The sequence below is a fragment of the Lasioglossum baleicum genome, chromosome 8 (genome assembly GCF_051020765.1).
Source record: "Lasioglossum baleicum chromosome 8, iyLasBale1, whole genome shotgun sequence".
Taxonomy (NCBI): Eukaryota; Metazoa; Arthropoda; class Insecta; order Hymenoptera; family Halictidae; genus Lasioglossum; species Lasioglossum baleicum.
The window spans coordinates 2,393,341-2,416,420 of record NC_134936.1 but is presented as its reverse complement, the minus strand read 5'-3'; the positions used below and the strand labels follow the sequence as shown (position 1 = coordinate 2,416,420).

Here is a 23,080-nt window from a genome sequence, read left to right as displayed (position 1 = left end):
GTAATAGACGAAAAACCAAAACAAGGTAATAAAAATCGTGGTTTTTTCCCCCTCCCCAAGTTAGCACAGCGTCCTCGAGGTCGAAAACTGAGATTCGACACCCCAGAGTACCCCTAAATGACGTGTCAAAATTTCATTAAGTTCGGAATATTTTCCAGGTAAAAGTACCTGGCGACTGGACTAAATGTATCACTTTCAGGGAGTAAAAATTCATGTTTTAGGTGAAATTTTTAATAAATAATAAAAAAATTGTGAAATTCATAATTAAAAGAATATTTATTCTTTCTTTTTTTAAAATTGTTATTACAATTTTTTGTTAAATAAACAAAGTTCTCGTGTAATTTGCGACCACTGTCACAAAAAATTCAATAGGCATTTTTCTGACAATATGTAGTGACCTCTATAAAAATAATTTATGTAATATAAAAAAATTGTTATTAACATTTTTTATACGAAAAGGGTTAATAAGTCGTATAAATTTCATATTTTTCTTTATTATTTAAAAATATTCCTTAAAAATTTTCACATTAAACCCCAAATAATCGTAAGTTCCACGCGATTAATTCTTGGAAATTCTAAAAGTTGATATTTAAACTTAAATTGCGGCCAAGGTTGGCCGAAGTTGGCCGAGATTTTTTACACAAAGTTACTTCAATATAACACCTTACTAATACAAGTAGTGCCATACCGGAGCTCCTTAACGCTTTTAAGATTTGCTTCCATAAATAAACAATGAGCGTAACGCAAAGATGCTTCCGATAAACCATTTTAGTTAATGTTAAACAACTTTATTGAAAAATTATTTGTGCCAGTTAATAGTTTACAGCATGCATGATAATCCCTATAAATTGCAGAGCTGTAAGTATTCAATTATAGACGCCATAATTAAGTAACTATGGCGCTGAAATCTGATGATTTCCCAAGAGAGAAAAGTAGATTACTTGCCATGCGTATATCTCCGTAAAAAAATTTTTAAAAAAAATCCGACTTTGGCACATTATACATTCACTATTTGGTAATACAAAAATAATATTTTTTTTTAAAAATCGAAAATTTATAAAATCGATTTTTGTGCGGCGCGGCGCACAGTGGGACAAACCGATGAATTCTGTGTCAAAATCAAAGAACTTTCGATAAAAATGAGGTAGAGCGATGAAATTGTTTTTAAATGTATGCTGAAACTTTGCAGAATATGGAATAATTATGGAGATTGTGGTACGAACGTTTTTTAACTTTGATAGAATTCGTTAAACTTGCATAACTTCAAGAAAATTGTGGTTTTTCCAATACCACGTGCGGAAGAAATGTTTTTTAACATGCGACACATCATTTCCCGTAGATTTTTTCGCGCTGATTTCAAATCTGGTTTCAAAATTTGTCTACGATCTCAGGATTTTGCAAGAAATCGATTTTTGTGAACACAAATTATGAAATCATTTTTTCGTTGAAATGACTTTGGTAACCCACTAGTTTGAAGGAACATTGTCCTAATATTTTTGAAGGAGTATTGTGACTTAATGAAGAATAATTCGCTTCTTCGGGATTTCTAATTTTTATGGAATTTTAATCGACTGATAAATTCTCATATTGAACTCTCGGGAATCGCAAGGACTGCAGTCAGGATTCGTATGTTGGTAGGGACGGAGAATATTCTCGCTGCGGTACTGTAATAAATTCCGTACAATCTCGGAAAGACAATTTACAATTTTCCAGTATCGGTACTAATAAGTTGTTAAAATAGATACTAATAAGTTGTTAACACTTTATCTATCGGAAGCCTATTGATAGGATTTTCAATAATTTTGCTGTACCAAAAGAAAGTATAGAAATTTCATTTACATTGCAATCTTAAATGAAACTATTAGAAGACGTTATTGAAGGTGTCTTGTTAGTTCATAATGAAAATTGCTGTCACTATTAAAGGTTCCATTAAAAAGTGTTTAGCCATGAACTGTGACGGTTACAGAACCGATCTCTTTTAACTTTCTCACAAAAATCTCTTCAAGATCGTATCTGGCAGGAAGCGTCCCTAGATAACTGGCTCGACTTAATGGAAAACGACAAAAAACGAGAGTCTGGCACTATATGCGACTTTAGATAATTAATAGACCACCCCACTCATTTTAGAGGTATATAAACCCGTGCATTTCTACTCTGGGGGGCTAGTACTTCTGTAGTCGCGCGTCGTGCTGTATCTCGCAAAGTAACTTCCAGTAAGATCGGGCTAAAGTTCCCCTTCGAGATCAAATATTACTAAAGTTACTCTCGAGACCCCCGCATTGCCAGTGCGTCAAAACCGAGCATCTTTAATTAGGTAATCACATTTCTTTCATTCAATCGCGACATTTACACAATTGTAACACGAAGTCTTATAGTAAGAATATATACATATATATATATATATATATATATATATATATATGTATATAATTATCGTTCCACAATCCTAATAGAGTAATTGAACGTTCCCACACGATAAAATCTAACCGCTCGGATTGTATCAATTAGAATCTATTAGTTACGAGGCCCACTAACAATCCTATCCAAGTCATTCGAACATAGATTTATCCAACCTAGCGGCTCCCTGACAATCGTATCAGGTTCGTCCGCATCCTAACGGCTCCGTGACAATCGTTCAGGTTCGTCCGCATCCTAACGGCTCCCTGACAATCGTATCAGGTTCGTCCGTGCCTTCATCCAACCTCCCAGCGGCTCCCCAATTACGCATTGGGTTCGTCCACGGAAACCTTCCTAGCGGCTCTCTGACAATCGTATCAGGTTCGTCCTCACTGTCTTCTATCCTAGCGGCTCCCCAATTACGCATTGGGTTCGTCCGCGCTTTACTAACGAATACAGATATTATTCCTTGGGTATAAACACCTCGCCGGCCACTCATGCTGCCAGCGGCCCTGGCTCGTAACAGAACCATAGATTTTTCAAAATTAAGCAATAATCACCGGTCGGTTATGTGTTAAAATAGATACGCGGTACAATAAAGTATATAATTCGGCCGCGTGAACTTTTCCCGCAAACCCAGTGGACGGGTGGTTGTGATTTCACTGTTCTTAACCCTTAGCACTCGAATGGCGACTGTGAGAGAGGCGTCACTAAAAATTGCTGTACCATTATTAAAAATATTGTTTACACTATTCAATATATCGGTATCTAATCAATAACTAAACATTTAGGTATTGTACGAGGTACTATACCAATTTCATATCCATAAAATTTTTGAAATCATAAGCAACGGAAATGTTCCAGATCAGAAGAAATGTTTACTGTTCGAGTTAGAATAGCTCCGAGTGCGAAGAGTCAATTGACAACGCAGAGGACCGGTGGAGAAAATTATGAGACTCGAAATTCTTTTCTCAACTTATTTTAGTTCAGTGATCTTACTATAAAAATGAAATTTTTCTTATTTTTGTAGAAACATTAAGAAAATTCCCTGCTGGGGCAATACTTCAGCGGAGAACAACAAGGGAATACACGTTTGATACTTTGAAATTTTCATTACCAAAACTGGTCCATATATGGATACCAGTTATTGCACTACACCGAAATCCTGAAATTTACCCAGACCCTGAGAAATTCGACCCTGAAAGGTTCAGCGAAGAACAAGTAGCAACTCGAAATCCTATGCACTACCTACCATTTGGTGATGGACCAAGAAATTGCATTGGTATGTACAGGCATATAGTAACCATATAAAACCCGGTCTACTGTTTCTCCATTGTAAAAAAAATTATAATTCAGTTATATGAATCAACTAGCTGCTCGTGACGTGCCTGTGGCACGCCCTCGCAACCAGGGCGGCAATTTCGATAAAATCTCGCTAATAGGCAATTTTCCGAGTTATTTTCTCTATGTTAGCGATTTTTGTTTTTTTTTTATTAATATCCTTGTATCCGTGCTGCCATCTAGCGGTTCTGCTCGGTATCGGCGCGCGATCGTCAGGCCGAATAGTGTCACTCGGATCATACAGACCACGGTGCATTATACAGGTGTGCCGACTTCCCTCAGAAAACTGTGATAGATGAGTAGTAATTCTCTGGCCGCCGCCAGACGGCGGCCAGAGAATTACTACTCATCTATCACAAAACGTCAACGTTACAGAGATGCTAAGTCGGCACACCTGTATAATGCACCGTGCTCTGTACAGTGTTCCTATATGGTGCATCTTTTCTCGCGCATGCACGGCCAAAACAGTAATGTATCTATATTAGGATAGTGAGTTAGCAGAGCCCTGAGGCAGTTATATTGCCGAGAATGTACCGAAACAATCTATTCCGGATAAAAAGACTCCAGGACTTGTCCTACGAGTTACAAAATATACAGAAATACACATGTTATACATCAATTTTTCAGAATCAAATGATACCAATATTTTAAAATTCTGTGGGGTACTCCATTTTATCGAGAATCTAACTTTACTGAGGCTAAAATCGTCGCGCATGCGCGAGAAACGATTCGCCATATCGAAACACTGTCTCTGTAACGTTTTGTGATAGATGGGTAGTAATTCTCTGACCGCTGCCAGACGGCGCATATGGGTCGTAGGTACCGTACGTGTGCAAATGAGATTGTGTGTATTCAGCAGCGCGTTCGAATACAAACAATCTCATTCGCCCACGTACGGTATCTTCGTCTGACGGCGGCCAGAGAATTACTACCCATCTATCACAGTTTTCTGAAGGAAGTCGGCACAATTGTATAATGCACCGTGATACAGACATACTTTTCTATTTTATATATTAGAAGAAGATAGAAAGGTACAATGAAATTGAAAATAGTTGTGTTATACTATGAAAACCCTGCAATTTCATGTGTATGCTAAGGGTTGATTAAACATTACTAGTTCCTGTTAGAGATCGGTCAGTGAGTGGGCGAGGAACACTTCAACTGTATTAACACACTCGATTTAATTAAAACAGTTATACAACAACGCAACAAAAAACTTAACAAATAACGCTTCGCGACGAATTGCGAGTTGACGAAAACGAGTACGAGCGGTTCGCACCATGGTGTAAGCGGGGTTACGAGAACGAGATATACATACATACAACCCCTGGCAGAATGTTTCCGATCGGAGGCATTCATATGGATTTTAGAGAAAACATTCGCAATTTATAAGTATATAATATTACTTTATGGATTAAAAACTGATGGAAAATGAAAAAGGGCTTATTGAAGAATGAAAAATAACATAAGCTTCCATTTATTATAACAAAGAAACGAGAAAATAAACAAAATGTTACACGGAAAAAAGTTCCCGATTAATAGATCAGCTGGAAGAAAGTTTCCGATTCGATTTACACGGTCCAACACCAAATTTGTTGAACTATTACTGTTGGATGATACATATAGAGTTTTTGCGCTGATTCCGAATCTGCCCTTAATTTTTCCCCTAGACACAGAGTTTTTCTGTCACAACAAATATTGTGATATTATTATAAAAGAAATTGGATTGTTCTTTGCAGCAAAAGATTCTGTAGACTTTCCCGAATACAGTGATATCCAATATTAATACATTATGAATGTTTAAACATGTTTAAACAATCGTTAAGGATGGAGAGACACCACTTTTGCCTCAATTGTTGAGGATATTTTTCAGTTTTTCTTAAAAAATAAGGGTCAGGCGTAAAATCAAACTGTATCACGCGATAGAGCAGACTTTTATCTTGAGAAACCACTCTTTAAAGTTTTCAACATCAACGTTTTTTTGAATCAAAAAGCAACATATCTTCGCCCGACATGGGTTGCCGCCAGTGATGGGATGCGGCGCGGCGCGCAGTGGGGTATATGCCCAATTTCAGCGGTCACAGCTAGTTTAAAATTCGCTCAATATTGAAACTGCTGTAACTTTGCTAAAATTTATCCAAAGATGGTAAAACAACCATTTTAAAGCTTGAGATGTCTACTTTTTGTACTGTGTCTCATTTTCTGCGTGGGTGAAGCCATAGAGGAGATTTCAAGGTCACCTTGATTTTGTTAAACAGAATATCCTTTTTTATACCATAGATCGATAGAGTATCAAATTCTGAGTGTAAAAGTGTTGACCTTCGTATGTCCTAAACCTTATAGTTAACGAGATATTATCAAAAGAAGAAAGAAAACTATTTCGATAATATCTCGTTAACTATTAGATTTAAGACATGTAGAGCTCAATACATTTTTACTCAGAATTCAATAGTCTATCGATTCATGATACAAAAAGTAGGACTTCCGATTTAAAAAAATCGAGGTGACCTTGAAATCTCCTCTATGCCTCCACCCACGCAGAAAATGTTTATGCCACAACATGTCCCCCTCTGTTTCGTGCAAATTTTGTTTATAACATTTTTTCATATCATTACAAATAACGACAATATTCAAAGTGGACGTAGTTATTGCTCCACCCTACAGGGTGTCTCAAAATTAGGTCCGGAGCCGAAAATGGGAGGTTCCTGGGATCATTTCAAGCGACATTTTCCTTTGAAAAAATGTCGTCCGCGGCTTCGTTAACGAGTTATTAACGAAAAACACGGACCAATCAGAGCGCGAGCTAGACGCGTGCAGCCCGGCGCGCCGGCAGCCGAGTGTCGGTGGCATGCCGCGATGTCGTAACGAACAAGAGTTTCTCGATTATGTGAATGCTCTCCGATTTCAATGAGCTTTGGATATGTGGTCAAGATCATTATTCTGAACAACATTTCTCTTTAGACTTTTTGGCGATCGGCTTTGGTTTACGATATTATTGTAAAAATTTGTAATTGTAAATCGATCAATGTACTATTTCCTATCCGATTTCGATAATCTTTGGATATGTTGTCAATACCATGATTCTGAACAACATTTCCCTTTACAGTTTCTGTCGATCGGCTTTGGTTTACGATATTATTGTAAAAATTTGGAATTGTAAATCGATCGATGTACATACTATCTCCTCGCCGATTTCGATGAGCTTTATTTCAAAGGAAAAAGATATTTAAAACATCGAATTTATAACATATTTCAAAGTCATCGAAATCGGTGAGGACCCACATCATCGGCAACTTTACCCGCACGATAGAAGAAGCACAAACTTATTGAATTAAAAACTCACTTATTCAGCCGTAAATCCATTTGACTACCACATACAACCACCACACTTTTACATAATTGTTGAACTCGTAGCACACTTTTATAACTCGTATCGATATCGCACGAAATTACTTACTCCGACGCGGAAAGATTTCGATGCTCTTCGCAATGCCGCGCGAAACTGTGCTCTCCCAGCGTACAATGTATTCGATGAAGGCGTCGTTTAAAACAAATGAAATCGTTCCCAAGGAGATATTGATTTTTCGAGAATCATATGGCATTGATTTTTCGAGAATCATATGATTCTCGCAAACACCGATTCGAAGATTATGTAAAAGTGTGGTGGTTGTATGTGGTAGTCAAATGGATTTACGGCTGAATAAGTGAGTTTTTAATTCAATAAGTTTGTGCTTCTTCTATCGTTCGGGTAAAGTTGCCGATGATGTGGGTCCTCACCGATTTCGATGACTTTGAAATATGTTATAAATTCGATGTTTTAAATATCTTTTTCCTTTGAAATGAAGCTCATCGACATCGGCGAGGAGACAGAATGTACATCGATCGATTTACAATTACAAATTTTTACAATAATATCGTAAACTAAAGCCGACCGACAAAAACCGTCAAGGGAAATGTTGTTCAGAATCATGGTCTTGACAACATATCCAAATATTATCGAAATCGGATAGGAAATAGTACATCGATCGATTTACAATTACAAATTTTGCAATAATGTCGTAAACTAAAGCCGATCGACAGAAACTGTAAAGGGAAATGTTGTTCAGAATCATGGTATTGACAACATATCCAAAGTTTATCGAAATTGGCGAGGATTCACATCATCGAGAAACTTTTGTTCGTTACGACATCGCGGCGTGCCACCGACACTCGGCTGCCGGCGCGCCGGGCTGCACGCGTCTAGCTCGCGCTCTGATTGGTCCGTGTTTTTCGTTAATAACTCGTTAACGAAGCCGCGGACGACATTTTTTCAAAGGAAAATGTCGCTTGAAATGATCTCAGGAACCTCCCATTTTCGGCTCCGGACCTAATTTTGAGACACCCTGTATATACATTTAAATTTCATGTATATACTGTTTTCTTATTTTAGTGTATATTGTGTGTTTATTATTATTATTTAATATTTACTTAAGTAAATACGAAAATATAGCGAATGCGAACATGCAGGATGTGAGAAATGCTGCGATTTTCGCGCTCGCACGATGGCCATTTTTTCGTAAATCAACTATAAAACACGAAAGCAGTCGAAGGCAGATCCAATTTTTCTTGCATCTTAAAGGTCCTTGCAGACTATACCGACACGGCGGCTACCTGCACCGCGCCGCTGTGTATTACAATGGGAATGCGGCGGGTCGTCAGTACGGCCTAGTATCCGCATCCCCATTGAAATACAGAGGAGAGACCCAAAACGGCCTAGCGGTCCGTTGCAGGTAGCCGCCGTGTCGGTATAGTCTGCAAAGACCTTCAATCAGAAGACTTCAAAGAATACAATGGCACAGAAATGAACACCGGGACGCACCCGGAAGTATAACGAAATCATTACCAAAGTCTTAGGCCGTCCACACACGGGTCGATCGTCGATTTGGTCGACGCAATTCCAGTCGCATGCGATTCCCCTCCACGTGACTTCCAATGCAAATGAATGCAGAGCCACACACGGGTCGATTCGTGGTCGACTGAAATCGGTTCGACTGAAATCGCGTCCGTGGCATGAACAGTCGCATGCGATTCCCCCTCCACGTGATTTCCAATGAAAATAAATGAAGAGCAGCACATTGAAATCGCCGCGATTCTAATCGCGTGCGATCGGCAGCGAAGTTGGAAAATCGCGTGGATCGTACGATTCGCGCGACTCATGGAGGTAAGTTTGTTCAGTTCATGTAATTTAAATGATTTGGCCATTATTTTTTGTAGTTTGAGTGCATTGCACTCTTCGATGTGGTCTATGTATTTAGGTTACATAGGTTATTATTTATTTATTATCTTTTTTTATAACTAATAAAATACTAATAACATTAAGGTAAGCTTTTTATTTACATAGTTGTATATAATCATGTAGGTTTATGAGAAACAAAAACAAAAGGCAAAGTAAAAAAAAATTGAAGTCACAGGGATTGATAAACTGTTGTACAATTTTCTGTGGAGTGGGAGTGTTCTTAGGGAGTTGTCTTCTCAGGTCGATTTAATCCGGAAGTATTACCACTTGGTATATTGAGCGAAGATTGAGGGAAATCTGTTGAACTTCCACCAACCTCATCTATGAGCAGCAAAGCTCTCCTTTTGTAACTCCTCAGATGAGCATTGCTCCTCATAGATGAGGTTGGTGGAAGTTCAACAGATTTCCCTCAATCTTCGCTCAATATACCAAGTGGTAATACTTCCGGATTAAATCGACCTGAGAAGACTTTGCCTTTTGTTTTTGTTTTTCATAAACCTACATGATTATATTCAACTATGTAAATAAAAAGCTTACCTGAATGTTATTACTATGCGTAATAACATAAAAAAAGATAATAAATAAATAATAACCTATGTAACCTAAATACATAGACCACATCGAAGAGTGCAATGCACTCAAACTACAAAAAATAATGGCCAAATCATTTAAATTACATGAACTGAACAAACTTACCTCCATGAGTCGCGCGAATCGTACGATCCACGCGATTTTCCAACTTCGCTGCCGATCGCACGCGATTAGAATCGCGGCGATTTCAATGTGCTGCTCTTCATTTATTTTCATTGGAAATCACGTGGAGGGGGAATCGCATGCAACTGGAATAACGTCGACCGAATCGACGATCGACCCGTGTGTGGATGGTTCATGCGACGGACGCGATTTCAGTCGAGCCGATTTCAGTCGACTACGAATCGACCCGTGTGTGGCTCTCCATTCATTTGCATTGGAAGTCACGTGGAGGGGGGAATCGCATGCGACTGGAATCGCGTCGACCGAATCGACGATCGACCCGTGTGTGGACGGCCTTAGAATCATCAAGAAAGTGACTCATCGTTGGTTAACTTTAAGTATTAGTAATTACAAACATGTATATGGTACAAAAGTGAATTTCGCTTAAAAGTATACCCCATACTTAGCTAAAAAAACTTCTACAAAACAAAAATCTGTTAGTGTATGTAAATAAGGTAACAATTACTAATAGGTGAATTCGCTGAGAAATGAAAGCGGGTTAACGGAACTTCAACTTCCGACAAATCTCAGTGCTTAATGGATACATGAATGGGAAAATGAATGATGGGAGATTGTTCCTCAGACATTCAACTAACTCAAGCCACAAAAATTTTACAATTTATCTAAAATTTTTAAAATTGAATTTTGACAGCTGAAATCGGGCAAATACCCCACTGTGCGGCGCGGTGAACGGCCGTACTAATGGCGTACGCCACTGGCGGCAACTCAAGTCGGACGAAGATATTTTGCTTTTTGGTTCGAAAAAACGTCGATGTTGCAACCTTTAAAGGGTGGGTTCTCAAAATAAAAGTCTGCTCTATCACGTGATATAGTTCGATTTTACGCTAAATCCTTATTTTTTGAGATAAACTGAAAAATATTTTCAACAATTGGTGCAAAAGTGGTGTCTCTCCATCCTCAACGATTGTTTAAACATGTTTAAACATTCATAATGTATTAATATTGGATATCACTGTATTCGGGAAAGTCTACAGAATCTTTTGCTGCAAAAGAACAATCCAATTTCTTTTATAATAATATCACAATATTTGTTTGAAGTTGAAAAATATGTTTTTTTTCAAAATCAAGTTTCACAAAAACTCTGTGTCTAGGGGAAAAATTAAGGGCAGATTCGGAATCAGCGCAAAAACTCTATATGTATCATCCAACAGTAATAGTTCAACAAAGGTGTTGGACCGTGTAAATCGAATCGGAAACTTTCTTCCAGCTGATCTATTAATCGGGAACTTTTTTCCGTGTAACATTTTGTTTATTTTCTCGTTTCTTTGTTATAATAAATGGAAGCTTATGCTATTTTGATGTTTTTCATTCTTCAATAAGCCCCTTTTCATTTACCATTAGTTTTAACTCCATAAAGTAATATTTTATACTTCTAAATTGTGAATGTTTTCTCTAAAATCCGTATCAATGCCTCTGATCGGAAACATTCTGCCAGGGGTTGTACCAGCGAGTTGACCAAAGGGTATACCAGTGGGGAGACGAGAACGAAGAGTATCAGCGGGTTGACGAAGCGGGTATACCTGTGGGATAACAAAAAGTAGGTATATCAGCGTGGTAACGAAAAACGGATTGTACAAGCGGTTAGACGAGAACAAAGACGAAAACGAAGTGATCCGATCAGCTGTCGAATTCACGCGTTCCGCGGACGACGCAGAGTGGGCAGGGCGCCTAGACGACGTGACGTCACCCGATCGCGGCTACGCAAAGTATCGGTCAACCGGAACAGTTTCACTATCACGAAACTGTATTGCCTAAAGCGAATAAGTATTATTTTTTTACGGCTTTATTATGTTTCTTTACAGGTTCCCGTTTCGCCAATTTGCAAGCCAAACTTGGACTGATTAAAATACTTCGAAATCACAAAGTGGACGTCTGCGAAGAAACTAGGATTCCGCACGAATTTGATATCGGCGCATTTCTCTTGCAACCTAAAGGCGGGGTATACTTAAAGATGACAAAATTGAAATAACGTTGCGTTTAGCTCTAAGAGCGGCTTATGAGCTGACAATCGGCTCCCGTGCCGCTGACGAGCCGAGACCTAGCTCGGATGTATGGAAGGGGAACCCACTGAGCGTGACTTGTAAGTTTCTTAGTCTCACCCGCGAGACCAGAGAGCGTGTGCTTACGTGTGCCAGCCAGCTTTGACCCGGCTCGCGAGCCGAGTCGAGAGCTCCCGCTCCCAAATCATCCGGTTGTGCATGCCTGGTGTAGAGTGTAGAGCAATCATATAATAGTTCAAAGTTTTAGAAATGTTTAAAGATGCACTTGTGCAACAAAACATCTGAAGACAAAAATAGCACTTTTATATTGAAGTCTGCCATCTACCTGGACCCCTAAACAAGAATGTATTGAAGTCCATTACGGTCTAAGAAATTACATTCGACATGTTTTACATTCTATCTGAAGCCGAGTCTAAGTTACAACCTTATGTTGTTCACTAGCTGACCATTCCGTTTCGATAGAGTCCGCTGTCGTGCTAGGGCATTTTCTACAGTGTCGGAAATTCAAAACCGTAGATAGAAAAATTCATTGCGTGCACCTTAGACCATATATACTTATAGACCCGGCATAGGTATAGTATGTATATAGTATGTAAGCCGAGAGTCCAGTGAAGCAAAGATGGTGGTAAAATGTGACGTCACAAGATAATTTCAAAATGGCTGACACGGCAGGCCGACGCAGACACGTTGCGAATCTTTGTTCAAGAAATAGAAACCAAACTGAATGTTATTTCTTCCCTTAATTATTGTAAAGAGGAGAAATCATGGGTAAACTTTACTTTACCGGACTCAAAATTTGTGTCATTCTCCTATAAATTATGATGTAGCTATGACTAGCTGTTCGTGGCGTGCCTTCGGCCCTTCCCTCCGGGCGGTTGCCCTAACGGGAGGCACACAATGGGCGCACTAATAACATCACAACTTTTGATAATATGAAAAAAATTGTACACACATAGTTTAATTCGCTTGTACGCAATTTTCTGAGTTATTTTCTCTATGTAAGCGATTTCTGTTTTTTTATTCATATCCTTGTGTCTCTCCCCTCCCCCTCTCTCATCACTTCTCTCCCGCTCTCTCTCTCTCCCGCGCTTTCTCCCTCTCTCTCTCCCTCTCCCAATGAGTACCTCAAATTGAATATAGGTGCTATAAGTCAAAAGATATAAGCAGAAACGTGCCCAAAACAGGCCGAAAAAGTCGTCTTCGGTCACTAATGACGTCACAACTTTTGAACGAATGGTCTTTTTCGAATGCGGTTTGCTCTAAAAGATTCCCGAAGAAACGCCGCGTCTAATGGTTCAAACCCCAGATTTCTACGTTCAGCCGTTCTCAATTGATGCCTTCACAAACATACAGACAGACAGACGGACACGATTGTATTATACAGGGTGTCCCACGCAACTGGAACGGGCTGTACCTCCTAAACGGTCGGGAATAGAGGAAAATGTTATAAGAAAAAATTGAATAGCATCAGACGGTGTATACTACGCAACTAATTTTATGCACTTTTGTGCATCGGTGCATCAGAAAAATGCAACTGTACTTTTTTTAAAAATGGAAACCTACATTTTTGACTGTACCAATCGATGTAGTTTGTTGTGCTCTACATAAAAGTACTAACATAGGGTATGCAACTGCACCAGTGAATGAACATTTAAGAAATTGTTCAAGAAGATATTTTATTTTTAAAAAAAATGTGTGAATTAAAGGAATCTCATATATGCCAAATGGCTCTCTATACTTCATTTGTCAAAAATAAATGAACACAAATAAAGTGAAATTATTATTATTTGTCTTTATTAAACGTTAAATAAAAAATATAAAAAATACCAGTCAATGAACACTACATTCTAGTAATTGAACAATGATGGTCCAATGAATTAACAAAATTACTAAACAATATTTTCCTATTTATTTAACTCTTTAATCACAAAAAATCCTGTCTCTTGTACCAAACCGTATCTGGAATCTCTGGCCATTTCCATACCTTTCCTTTTTCACATTCTACCATTGTTGTCACTTCATGAACACTCTGTTCATTTACTGGGCTATGAGTATAATATCGTGGACCAGTGAATAGGCACAACGAATTTTTAGCGAAATATTCATTTTATAGCTATTTTCGTGATTTATATTCAATATTTAAACCCTCGTACATCTATATTATTAGTAACTTTTATCTCATGTGTAAAAGAAAAGTATAAGAACTCATGTGTAAAAGAAAAGGTCGTGTATACATACCTTACTAGTTTTAGCTCTGTTGCACACACTCAACGCACTTGGTGAAAATAGGCCATCTTAGAAACTAATGGTCAATTGACCAATATAAACCAATAGGAATACAGCTACGAAAAAGAGTCATATATTCCATTGGCCCAAGAGTCATTATCGCTAGTATGCCGTGCGGCTTAAAATTTGTTGAAATATACAAAAGCGTTCATTTACTGGTGCCCGTTTATTCACTGGTGCAGTTACCCCACTTATGGCCTAAACTTATTCGTTAGGAAGTTATAGAAGCTAAAAGTTCACTGAATTATTTCGGTCTCGGCAAGTGTTCCGGAGTACCTACGTTATGTTCCATTGTGAATCAGAGAACTTTTAGCTACGAAGGAATTTTCTAATAACGTTGATAAAACATTTTCTGGTCCGAGGAGGACTCCAATCTTTTTTTCTTCGCTAGAACTGTTGATACACAGGCGTGTGTGTAATAAATATTAATTGACGTTGTGATCGATTGATCACTTTTCTTTCGATACCCGAACCCTATCGCGAGAACTCATCCCAACATTGACGCGAAATCCCTTGAATACAATTACATTAATTGGATTTGTGTATGATCTCTACTTCCTTGATCTCCTCGGACTCCATGTCCTTGTCTCCCCAGCCCCACTTCGCACCCTCGTGACTGTGAACATGTTTCTGCGCCTGGCCGTATCTGTTGAGCAAACGAAGAAGATTATGTCAAATATTTTACATAGACCATCAAAGTGTGATGATATCGGCACACAGGTTCGATCAATGACGAAACACAGCAATTTTGCAAATTAATTAGACACTCAACGTTTCGATCCTGATGTGGATCTTTTTTAAGAGTAAACTTCTGCGTCTGAGAAATAATGTGAATATAATATAAGTAAAAATAAAAATACTATGACGATACCCAATAAATCACTTTTACATACTTGCTATAACAGAGAAATTACATTTAAAACTTATTACAAGTGAACTGTTTCCATGCCGGTAGACACTGAACTGAAACCACATGAAGGTTACAAAGCAAACAGAACATACATAATTAGAACGACGTATTCAAAATTGGCCAACCAGAGCCAAGTGATCTATGGACGCTTGGTCAATATTAGGCGGTAAATTCAAATGCCATAGAATCTGTTTTCCTCACTAAACACACTAAAATGTACCATCAGAATATGTGGTACTGAAAAATTGACATTCAACACATTTGCAACGAAATTGTATACAGGGTGAGTCCGGAGAAACAGATGTCACGTCTGCTAACGTGTTGCCATAGGTTATAAGCATAGTTAATAAGAGTAGGATATTGTAATCGTAATTATTAATAATATTCATTAGTTATGAGTAGTCATACTTCGCTCCGATCATCACATCCGATTCTCACCTCATACCATACACCCATTCTTATCTTAACCCTTGTATAATAATCATATCTTAATGTATTCCCCGTAGCAGTATCACGTAGCATTCACCGTAATCATTTAATCGCGCATCTCATAACATCCGCAGCGTTATGTCTAACGAGACATCGCGTAGAAGATAAGACACCTATGTATTCGACCTCACGATCCTAAAAAGAGTTCAGTTAATTCAGTTCAATTCGGACAGCCAGTCTGTCACGTTCGTTCAAGACTCCAGCGAGGCTCGTCGCCTCCTGGATGTCCCGGTCCGGACTACGACGAGTCCTCGGTCTCATCCGCCTTGGAGCGATCCTGCTATATCACGCGCTTTTAATTCATTGTAATTTCATTTCATACGTTAAAAATATATTCCCAGTTATTAATTTAATAAGTGAGTCTCGCTTAGTTCTTGTCCCTACATCCTCGCGCTTGCGACACTCTCCTATTCAATTCGCGTTCGTCGCTATCAATTACGAAAGCTCGTGCGTGTCAACGAACGCGAGACGGAGGACAACAGCGGGGTATCCCCCGTCAACCGAGGATCGCCAACGACGTGATCTTCCCAGGACGAGTGAGGATCATCGTCCTCCCTACGACGACCCACGAACGACGAGCAACGAAAGCAGTTCTCATAAACGAAGCCTGCCTGTATTCACCGATCGCTATACTCAACTGTCCGATAAGTCGCTAAATATTTCCCTGCGAAGATTCGCGCTGTCTGTTATCTTTGTTCTCGCCCGCCGCTTCGGGCGAATCTACTACCTGTAAGCGTTAAGTAGTATACGCATGTTCACGAAAGTCGTGGTTCCCAGTCAGACGTCGGACGTAACGTGCTGCGTGGACAAAAGGTTGCATCGCATTTGAGCGTCCAGTAAGGGGAATGGGTCGCGGAACGATAGTTTCGCGAAAGTCAGACTCCGGGACGTAACACGTTGTACAAAAAAACTACTTAGGACAAAGTTACACTGTTTGAAGGGCCACATCTAACGGTGTAAGGGAAAAAATTTTCGAGGTCATTTTTTAACCCTTTGCGGTCCGCGCGGCATTCGCAATTTCGTACCAGCCGGTCCGCACAGATATACAGGGTGTTTACCTACAGGTGGGAGAAAATTTAAGGGGTGGTTCTCGACGATAATATAAGACGAAATTGAAGAAAAAATAAAAAAATTTGCCGTGTCGAGTCACACTCGACATAGGACACGCCAGAACGAAATGCGATGTCGAGTCACACTCGACATAGGACCGCAAAGGGTTAATGAGATTTCAAGGTCATCTATATTTTTTTAAGTGGAATGAGGTATATTTTAATACATCAATCGATGCAACTGGACATTCGTCATAAAAAAGTCTTAACTTATGTATGTCGAAAAGTTAGTAGTTCACGAGATATTTCAATTTAAATATCTCTAAAACACCATTATTGTCGTACTAAGACGTTACACAACTAAGTATCATCTTCATATTCAATGCCAATTTTTCCATTTCAACTTCAATTTCAACTCTTCCACTTCAACTTCAATTTCTATTCTTCCATTTCAACTTCAATTTCTACTCTTCCATTTCAACTTCAATTTTTCAATTTCATTTCGTCAATATCAACTTCAATTTCAATATCAACCCTTCAACTTCAATTTCAATTTCAACTCTTCAATTTCAATTTTTCAGTTTCAACGTCAATTTTTCAATTTCAACTTCAATTTTTCAATTTCAATTCGTTAATTTCAACTCTTCAATTTCAACATCAATTTTTCCATTTCAACTTCAATTTCAATATCAACTCTTCAACATCATTTCCAACTTCACTTTTTCCATTTTAACTTTAATTTCAACTTCAATTTCAACTCTTCCATTTCAACTTCAATTTCAACTCTTCCATTTCAACTTCAATTTTTCAATTTCACTTCTACTTCAACTTTTCAATTTCACTTCGTTAATTCAAAGTCTTCAATTTCAACATCAAATTTTCCATTTAAACTTCAATTTCAATACCAACCCTTCAACTTCAATTTTAATTTCAACCCGTCAATTTCAATATTTCAATTTCAATTCGTTAATTTTGTTACGGATGACGAACAGGTGTTCAATATCATCTCTGGCAGGAACCGTCCTAGATAAACGAACAGAGTTTTTCTCCAGATAAACATACATAACTGTTTAGGTTAGTTTAGGGCCCAAACGTACGCACGACCAACTGGTCGTTGACAAAATACGAATGTTCACTTGAAGGGTACTGACAAGTACCACCCGTCATTGCAGGGCTATATAAGCCCTTACATTTCTACTCTCGTGGGCTAGTACTGTCGTAATCACGAATAGTGTCGCGTCGTGCTGCATCTCGGAAGTCAACTACCAGTGAGATCGGACGTTCGTTCCTTTTGAATCAAAGTTTAACCGTACAGATTCCGCGAGTTCGGTCTAAAATCTGTTAGGCAGTGACAAGGTTGCTCCGAGTCCCCCGCATTGCCAGTGCGTCAACACCGTGCGTCTTAGCTTAGGTAATATCACCTTTCAATTTCTTTCCTATTCTAAATTCAGTTCATTCGCGACACAAATACACTTGTAGAACGAAACTCTATAGTAAGAATATATTTGTCTTCTTTTGATAATTAACTCAAATTCATTAAACCCATAATTATCGTCCAATATCCTAACCAAGTAATTGAACGTCCCCACATGATACAATCTTACCGCTCGGATTATATCAATTAAATTATACTAGTTACGAGGCTTACTAATTATCCTAGCAATTCCCTGATTAACCATTAGGTTCTTTCGCGACATTCCAATTGTCCGAACAGAGATTTATCCAACCTACCGGCTCCCCAGTTTCGCATTGGGTTCGTCCGCCTCCTAACAGCTCCCTGATTTTGCATCAGGTTCGTCTGTGCTATTATACAACCTCCTAGCAGCTCCCCGGTTTTGCATCGGGTTCGTCTGCGTTTGACTCCATTCCTAGAGGCTCCCTGACTTCGCGTCAGGTTCGTCCTCGCTGTCAATAATCCTAGCGGCTCCCCAATTTCGCATTGGGTTCGTCCGCGTTCCTTAACTAACAAGTTTATATCATATTCCTAGGGTAATAACCCTTCGCCGGCCACTCGTGCTGCTCGCGGCCCTGGCTCGTAACAATTTCAACTCTTCAATTTCAATTTCAACATCAATTAACTTCCCGATTTTATAGGGAAGTTATTGTAATGACCCCGAAAATCGAAAATCGATTTTTTAGCAAATCTTCACGTTTCATGGTCATTGCAGTCATTTTAGACTATTTTCAGCAAAATGTTCGTATGTGTGTGTGTGTGTGTGTGTACGCGCGTGCGTATGTCTGTTTCTATGGTATCAAATTTTTCGTTAACGTTTTTAGAAAAAGTAACAACGCGATCAGAATGATGAATGATGCAATCGATGTGCCCCGTCGTAACTTAGAGCTGATTAGATTTTGGTCCATATTGGTCAAGTAGTTTTTTCCGAAAGGAGTTGATTCTACAATGCAATCTATACGAGAGAACGGAAAGTTTCCACCGAAGATACAAACGTAATTACACAAAAAAATTTTTTTTCATTTTTTTTAAATTTAAAAAAATTTTTTTAATGAAAAAAAAATTTTTTTTTTGTACCTTAAGCTAATGTTTCTGCTTACAATAATCGAAAATTATCCCAATGCAAGAGTGAGTTAATCATCTCTACTCCCGAGAATACATTTTCAAAGAATATCGATGAAAGTACAAAAAAAAATTTATATTACAATCTTTAAAAAAACAATCAGTTCAAAACGAATTATTAACTCAGATTGAATTGAAAATTAATATAAACTATATGATAATTATTAATAACATTGATGTTGAAAACGGATTGGTTAATGGAGCACACATGCGGAATATTAAAATTTATTACTTTTCAAGAAAATACTAAAATTTCGTCTATATTGTGTTTAGTTTTTCAATTGCCCAGAGTAGGAGTGAAAGTAAGAACTCGTTATCGTAATTATATGAAAAATGCAAATACTGATCAAAATTTAACACCAATAATAAAAATATCGAATCAAGTAAATATGTCGAGTGAGGAAAAATATCAAATCACACGTAGTCATTTCCAGTGGTTCCTGCTGAAGCGATTACGATTCATAAAAGTCAGGGACAAACAGACGAGAAAACTATGTTTGGATTTTAAAAAATCAGAAATGCGTACTTTACAAATGTTGTATGTAGCACTGAGCAGAGTTTCAAAATTGAGCGCGGTTTATATATTTTGGGACAATTTAAATTAACAGTATCGAAGAAAACCAAGATCAATACTGCAAACCCGGATAATGAGGAGTTGTATCGTTTGCGAAAAACTAATTAAGACAATTTATTTTGCAACATTAGTATGCTATAACAAGGAACCAAGCGAATAACGATCCTGCGATGTTCGTTTAATGCGACGCCATATAGCAAACATTTTGATAAGTAGAAAACTATTGAATTTGCCTCAAAACGTATAATCTTCTTAAAACGTACACCTAATAATGATAATAATATACTGCAACTAACGAATCGGGAAGTTCTTTGTGTGGCTCGTGGAGAGTCACACACCAAATAAAAAAAAAAACATTAATAGCTATAGGTACTACTAGCCATGCGTACCACTAACCCTTTCGCAAGAGCAGTCCTATCCGCGAGCTCGCGAAGCGAGCGAGCAAAAACGACCCTACTCGCGAGCGAGCGAAGCGAGAGAGCAACAATAACCCCCTAGTTTTTCAATTTCATTTCGTCAATATCAACTTCAATTTCAATACCAACCCTTCAACTTCAATTTCAATTTCAACTCTTCAATTTACATTAGCAAGTAAACGCTAAGGGTACGCGCACAGTGGAGCCGACATCGGTCGGAACTGTGACGTCAGAGGCATCGGGCCCGACCTTTCAAATGTGTGGGTAGGCTCGTCTGTGAGACCCTTCTAGCTTTGACCGACGTCGACCGACAGGACCCCCGCCGCGCCGCGCCGCGCGCTTGTATTTTGGTGCAGCGTTCACTTTAAATAATTTTCATGTCGCCAATTTTTAAGTATCCGTATTTTTAAGAACGGGTCCACAAAGAGGACACTTGGGGCTATATTATCATTATTTTTATTTTTCCAATTTCCTGGTTGTATGATAGCAATGGGCCTGTTTAAAAAACAATTGCAAAATAAACTATGAAAATAAATATTTTTTCAACTGAAATAATTTTTATTAAATACTCTTATGGTTTCACTATGTGCACCCAACACTAAAATTGTCATTGTTTTGTTAGTTTGGCCGTTATAATTTAATGGAAAAGTTGTGACACCTCATATTCCACGTCCGTAGAGCCGCCAATTTTCAAGATTTCAAAGAATTCTCTTTGAGATACGTTCATATTTTACTAAAGACTGCAACATATCCAAATTTGAACAAAATTCGAAACAGGAGTCCTATTTTGCATGGAATGATACATGTGCATTAATTGTATGTAGATCAACGTTCACGGAAATATGGATACTCGAGAATAATTAAAAACTAAAACAATTATAAGATACTGCGATTTAGATCAATCGTAAGCAGAATTATTATATTTAATTGTTGTTTATTTTAATTATCATTTCATTCATCGCCTGATTTTTGAAAAAAACTGAAAGACGCCATCCGGATAATGTTTTCATTTTCTTATTGTTAGTTTTAAAAATGTCAAGCTTAATAAATGTGGATTCGTTTATCTCGCTGTTTCCAAACGATAGTGACCTTATTTATCGGAAAGTTCAAAATGTCGCAAACTTTTTTGTATTATAACGTTCACATTAACGTCTAGTTCTAAACAAAAAAAAAATCGGTGGTACTCAAAGGATCTCAATAATAAACGAAATAAATTAATAATTAGTTTTGTATTTTTTATAATTTAAAGTAATGTACTCACATGGAGTGCATATACATAAAAACAACAAAGGAATGAGAATACATTTTTTCTAATTCAACTTTTTTTCTAATAACAAGGTCGTTTTTATCGACGTGACCACACCCACGGCATCAAAAGTTCGACAACGTACCGGAATATATTGCAAATTTTTTAGAGAAAGCCTCTCTTAAATACATTTAGTTCTTTATTACTTTATTGTCGGAGCCACGAAGGAAGACTCTGACATCTTCCTATGCCTCAATAGCAATTATGTGTTATAAACCTTGCAGAATTCCACGGTCAGTTGTAGGCTGCAGCTATTTATTTTTGGGGTTTCCCGTCAACCCGCACACCGTGTACAGTGACTCTTTTATCTGTCTTCCACCTGGAAGACACTTTTGGCCAAGTTGAGATGGGACACCTTTCATGTAGTGAAAAAACATTTTCAATTTGTTTATGTCCAACAAGTAGTCCAATACAATGCCCGTACGAAGCGATAGCGGAAAAGCAGTGGGACAGAGTTGTGCAGAATTACAATTACTCGAGGAATCAAAATTATTAGGCCGAAAAGAAAATTCTTGCGGTTTTAATTAAAATCAAAATAACAAAAACCGTAAGGACTTTCTCTCCGACCTAATACAAACTAATTGATTACATTGTAATTCAGTCATATTGTAATTTATAATTCATATTGTTGAATTTTCTGTTGTAATAACAGTATTACTTTTACTGGATATGAGCAGAGTAGGAATATATGTATAGACTGGTTTTAATATAACACTTTAATCTAATACTCGTATAAAAGACCTTCTGGTTGTGCGGTCGTACAGAGACTGGGTTACATACATTGTTCAGAGTATACACAACACGCAGTAGTACACAACAGGTGTCACTACAAACTATCTGTTCATATGATAATTGTTTGCACCTACTTTATCGACAGACTTGCCGTTATTACAATCAACACATATCTTCATTCAATTAAAGTACAATGTAATTCGTAATTGCAATTGGAGTACAATTATAAAATAGCGGTACGTATTCTGAAGGAGGACGAGGAATAGAAACTACACCGCATGGACAGCAAACAAGAGCATATGAAAGAAAAACATAAAAATATATCCGCACTTCTTCAAAGTTCTGGACTATAATTTGAAGAACTGTATTTTAATGTAATATGTAATTCAGTGATGACGTAGTTGAATTACTATATGTATAATTGAAATACAATGTAATTTAATTGTATAATTGAATTAGCACAGCTGTGAGTGGGTTAAGATATTAAACCGTTACCGCCCACTACTACGCGATTGTAGGGGGTGGCAAGGCGCCATCTCGTATGGGTCCGAATTGGCGACATTGTATTGATGCGAGCGTGAGAAGAAGGTTCCCAGGCAGGACTACGGTGACGTGTCTCTAGCAGGCTTGCCATATTCCGCGCGTGCCAGGCCCCTTACCGCTGCGCCCCTCGCCGCGCTACTACGCTGAGCTCGCCCCACTCTTCCCACATCACTGACGCGTACCGCGTGGAGCAAGCTCAGTTAACGGTACGCGTCAGTGTTAGTGGGAAGAGTGGGGCGGGCTCAGCGTAGTAGCGTGGCGAGGTGGGGCCTGGTACCGCGCGGAATATGGCAAGCCTGGTCTCTAGGTACGATGCGCGCCCGATTGGATTAGAGTGGAGGAGGCAGGCCTCGTTTCACACGCCTGTTCGGCTGTTGTCGAAATATTGGCTACGGCAGCCACACATACTATCT

General features: G+C 38.3%; 2 protein-coding genes across 5 annotated transcripts in view; one reads left to right on the top strand and one right to left on the bottom strand.

Annotated features, from left to right (window-relative positions):
* LOC143211116 (putative cytochrome P450 6a23) overlaps positions 1 to 13,734 on the top strand; it is a 29,095-nt gene extending 15,361 nt beyond the window's left edge. Inside the window, exons 5-6 of one of the 2 annotated variants that reach the window (XM_076428572.1) lie at positions 3,428 to 3,679; positions 11,590 to 13,734. In XM_076428572.1, coding sequence (XP_076284687.1) covers positions 3,428 to 3,679; positions 11,590 to 11,756 — 419 coding nt within the window. In that variant the 3' untranslated portion in view covers positions 11,757 to 13,734. The remainder of the gene's footprint in view (positions 1 to 3,427; positions 3,680 to 11,589) is intronic. The other variant, XM_076428573.1, reaches the window with a different exon arrangement.
* A 4-nt stretch (positions 13,735 to 13,738) lies between these two features.
* The window catches only part of LOC143211118 (acyl-CoA Delta-9 desaturase-like), a 285,417-nt gene continuing 276,075 nt past the window's right edge, over positions 13,739 to 23,080 (bottom strand). For 2 of the 3 annotated variants that reach the window (XM_076428575.1, XM_076428577.1), the window contains one exon: positions 13,739 to 14,719. In XM_076428575.1, the coding sequence (XP_076284690.1) occupies positions 14,602 to 14,719 (118 nt within the window). In that variant the 3' untranslated portion in view covers positions 13,739 to 14,601. The remainder of the gene's footprint in view (positions 14,720 to 23,080) is intronic. The other variant, XM_076428576.1, reaches the window with a different exon arrangement.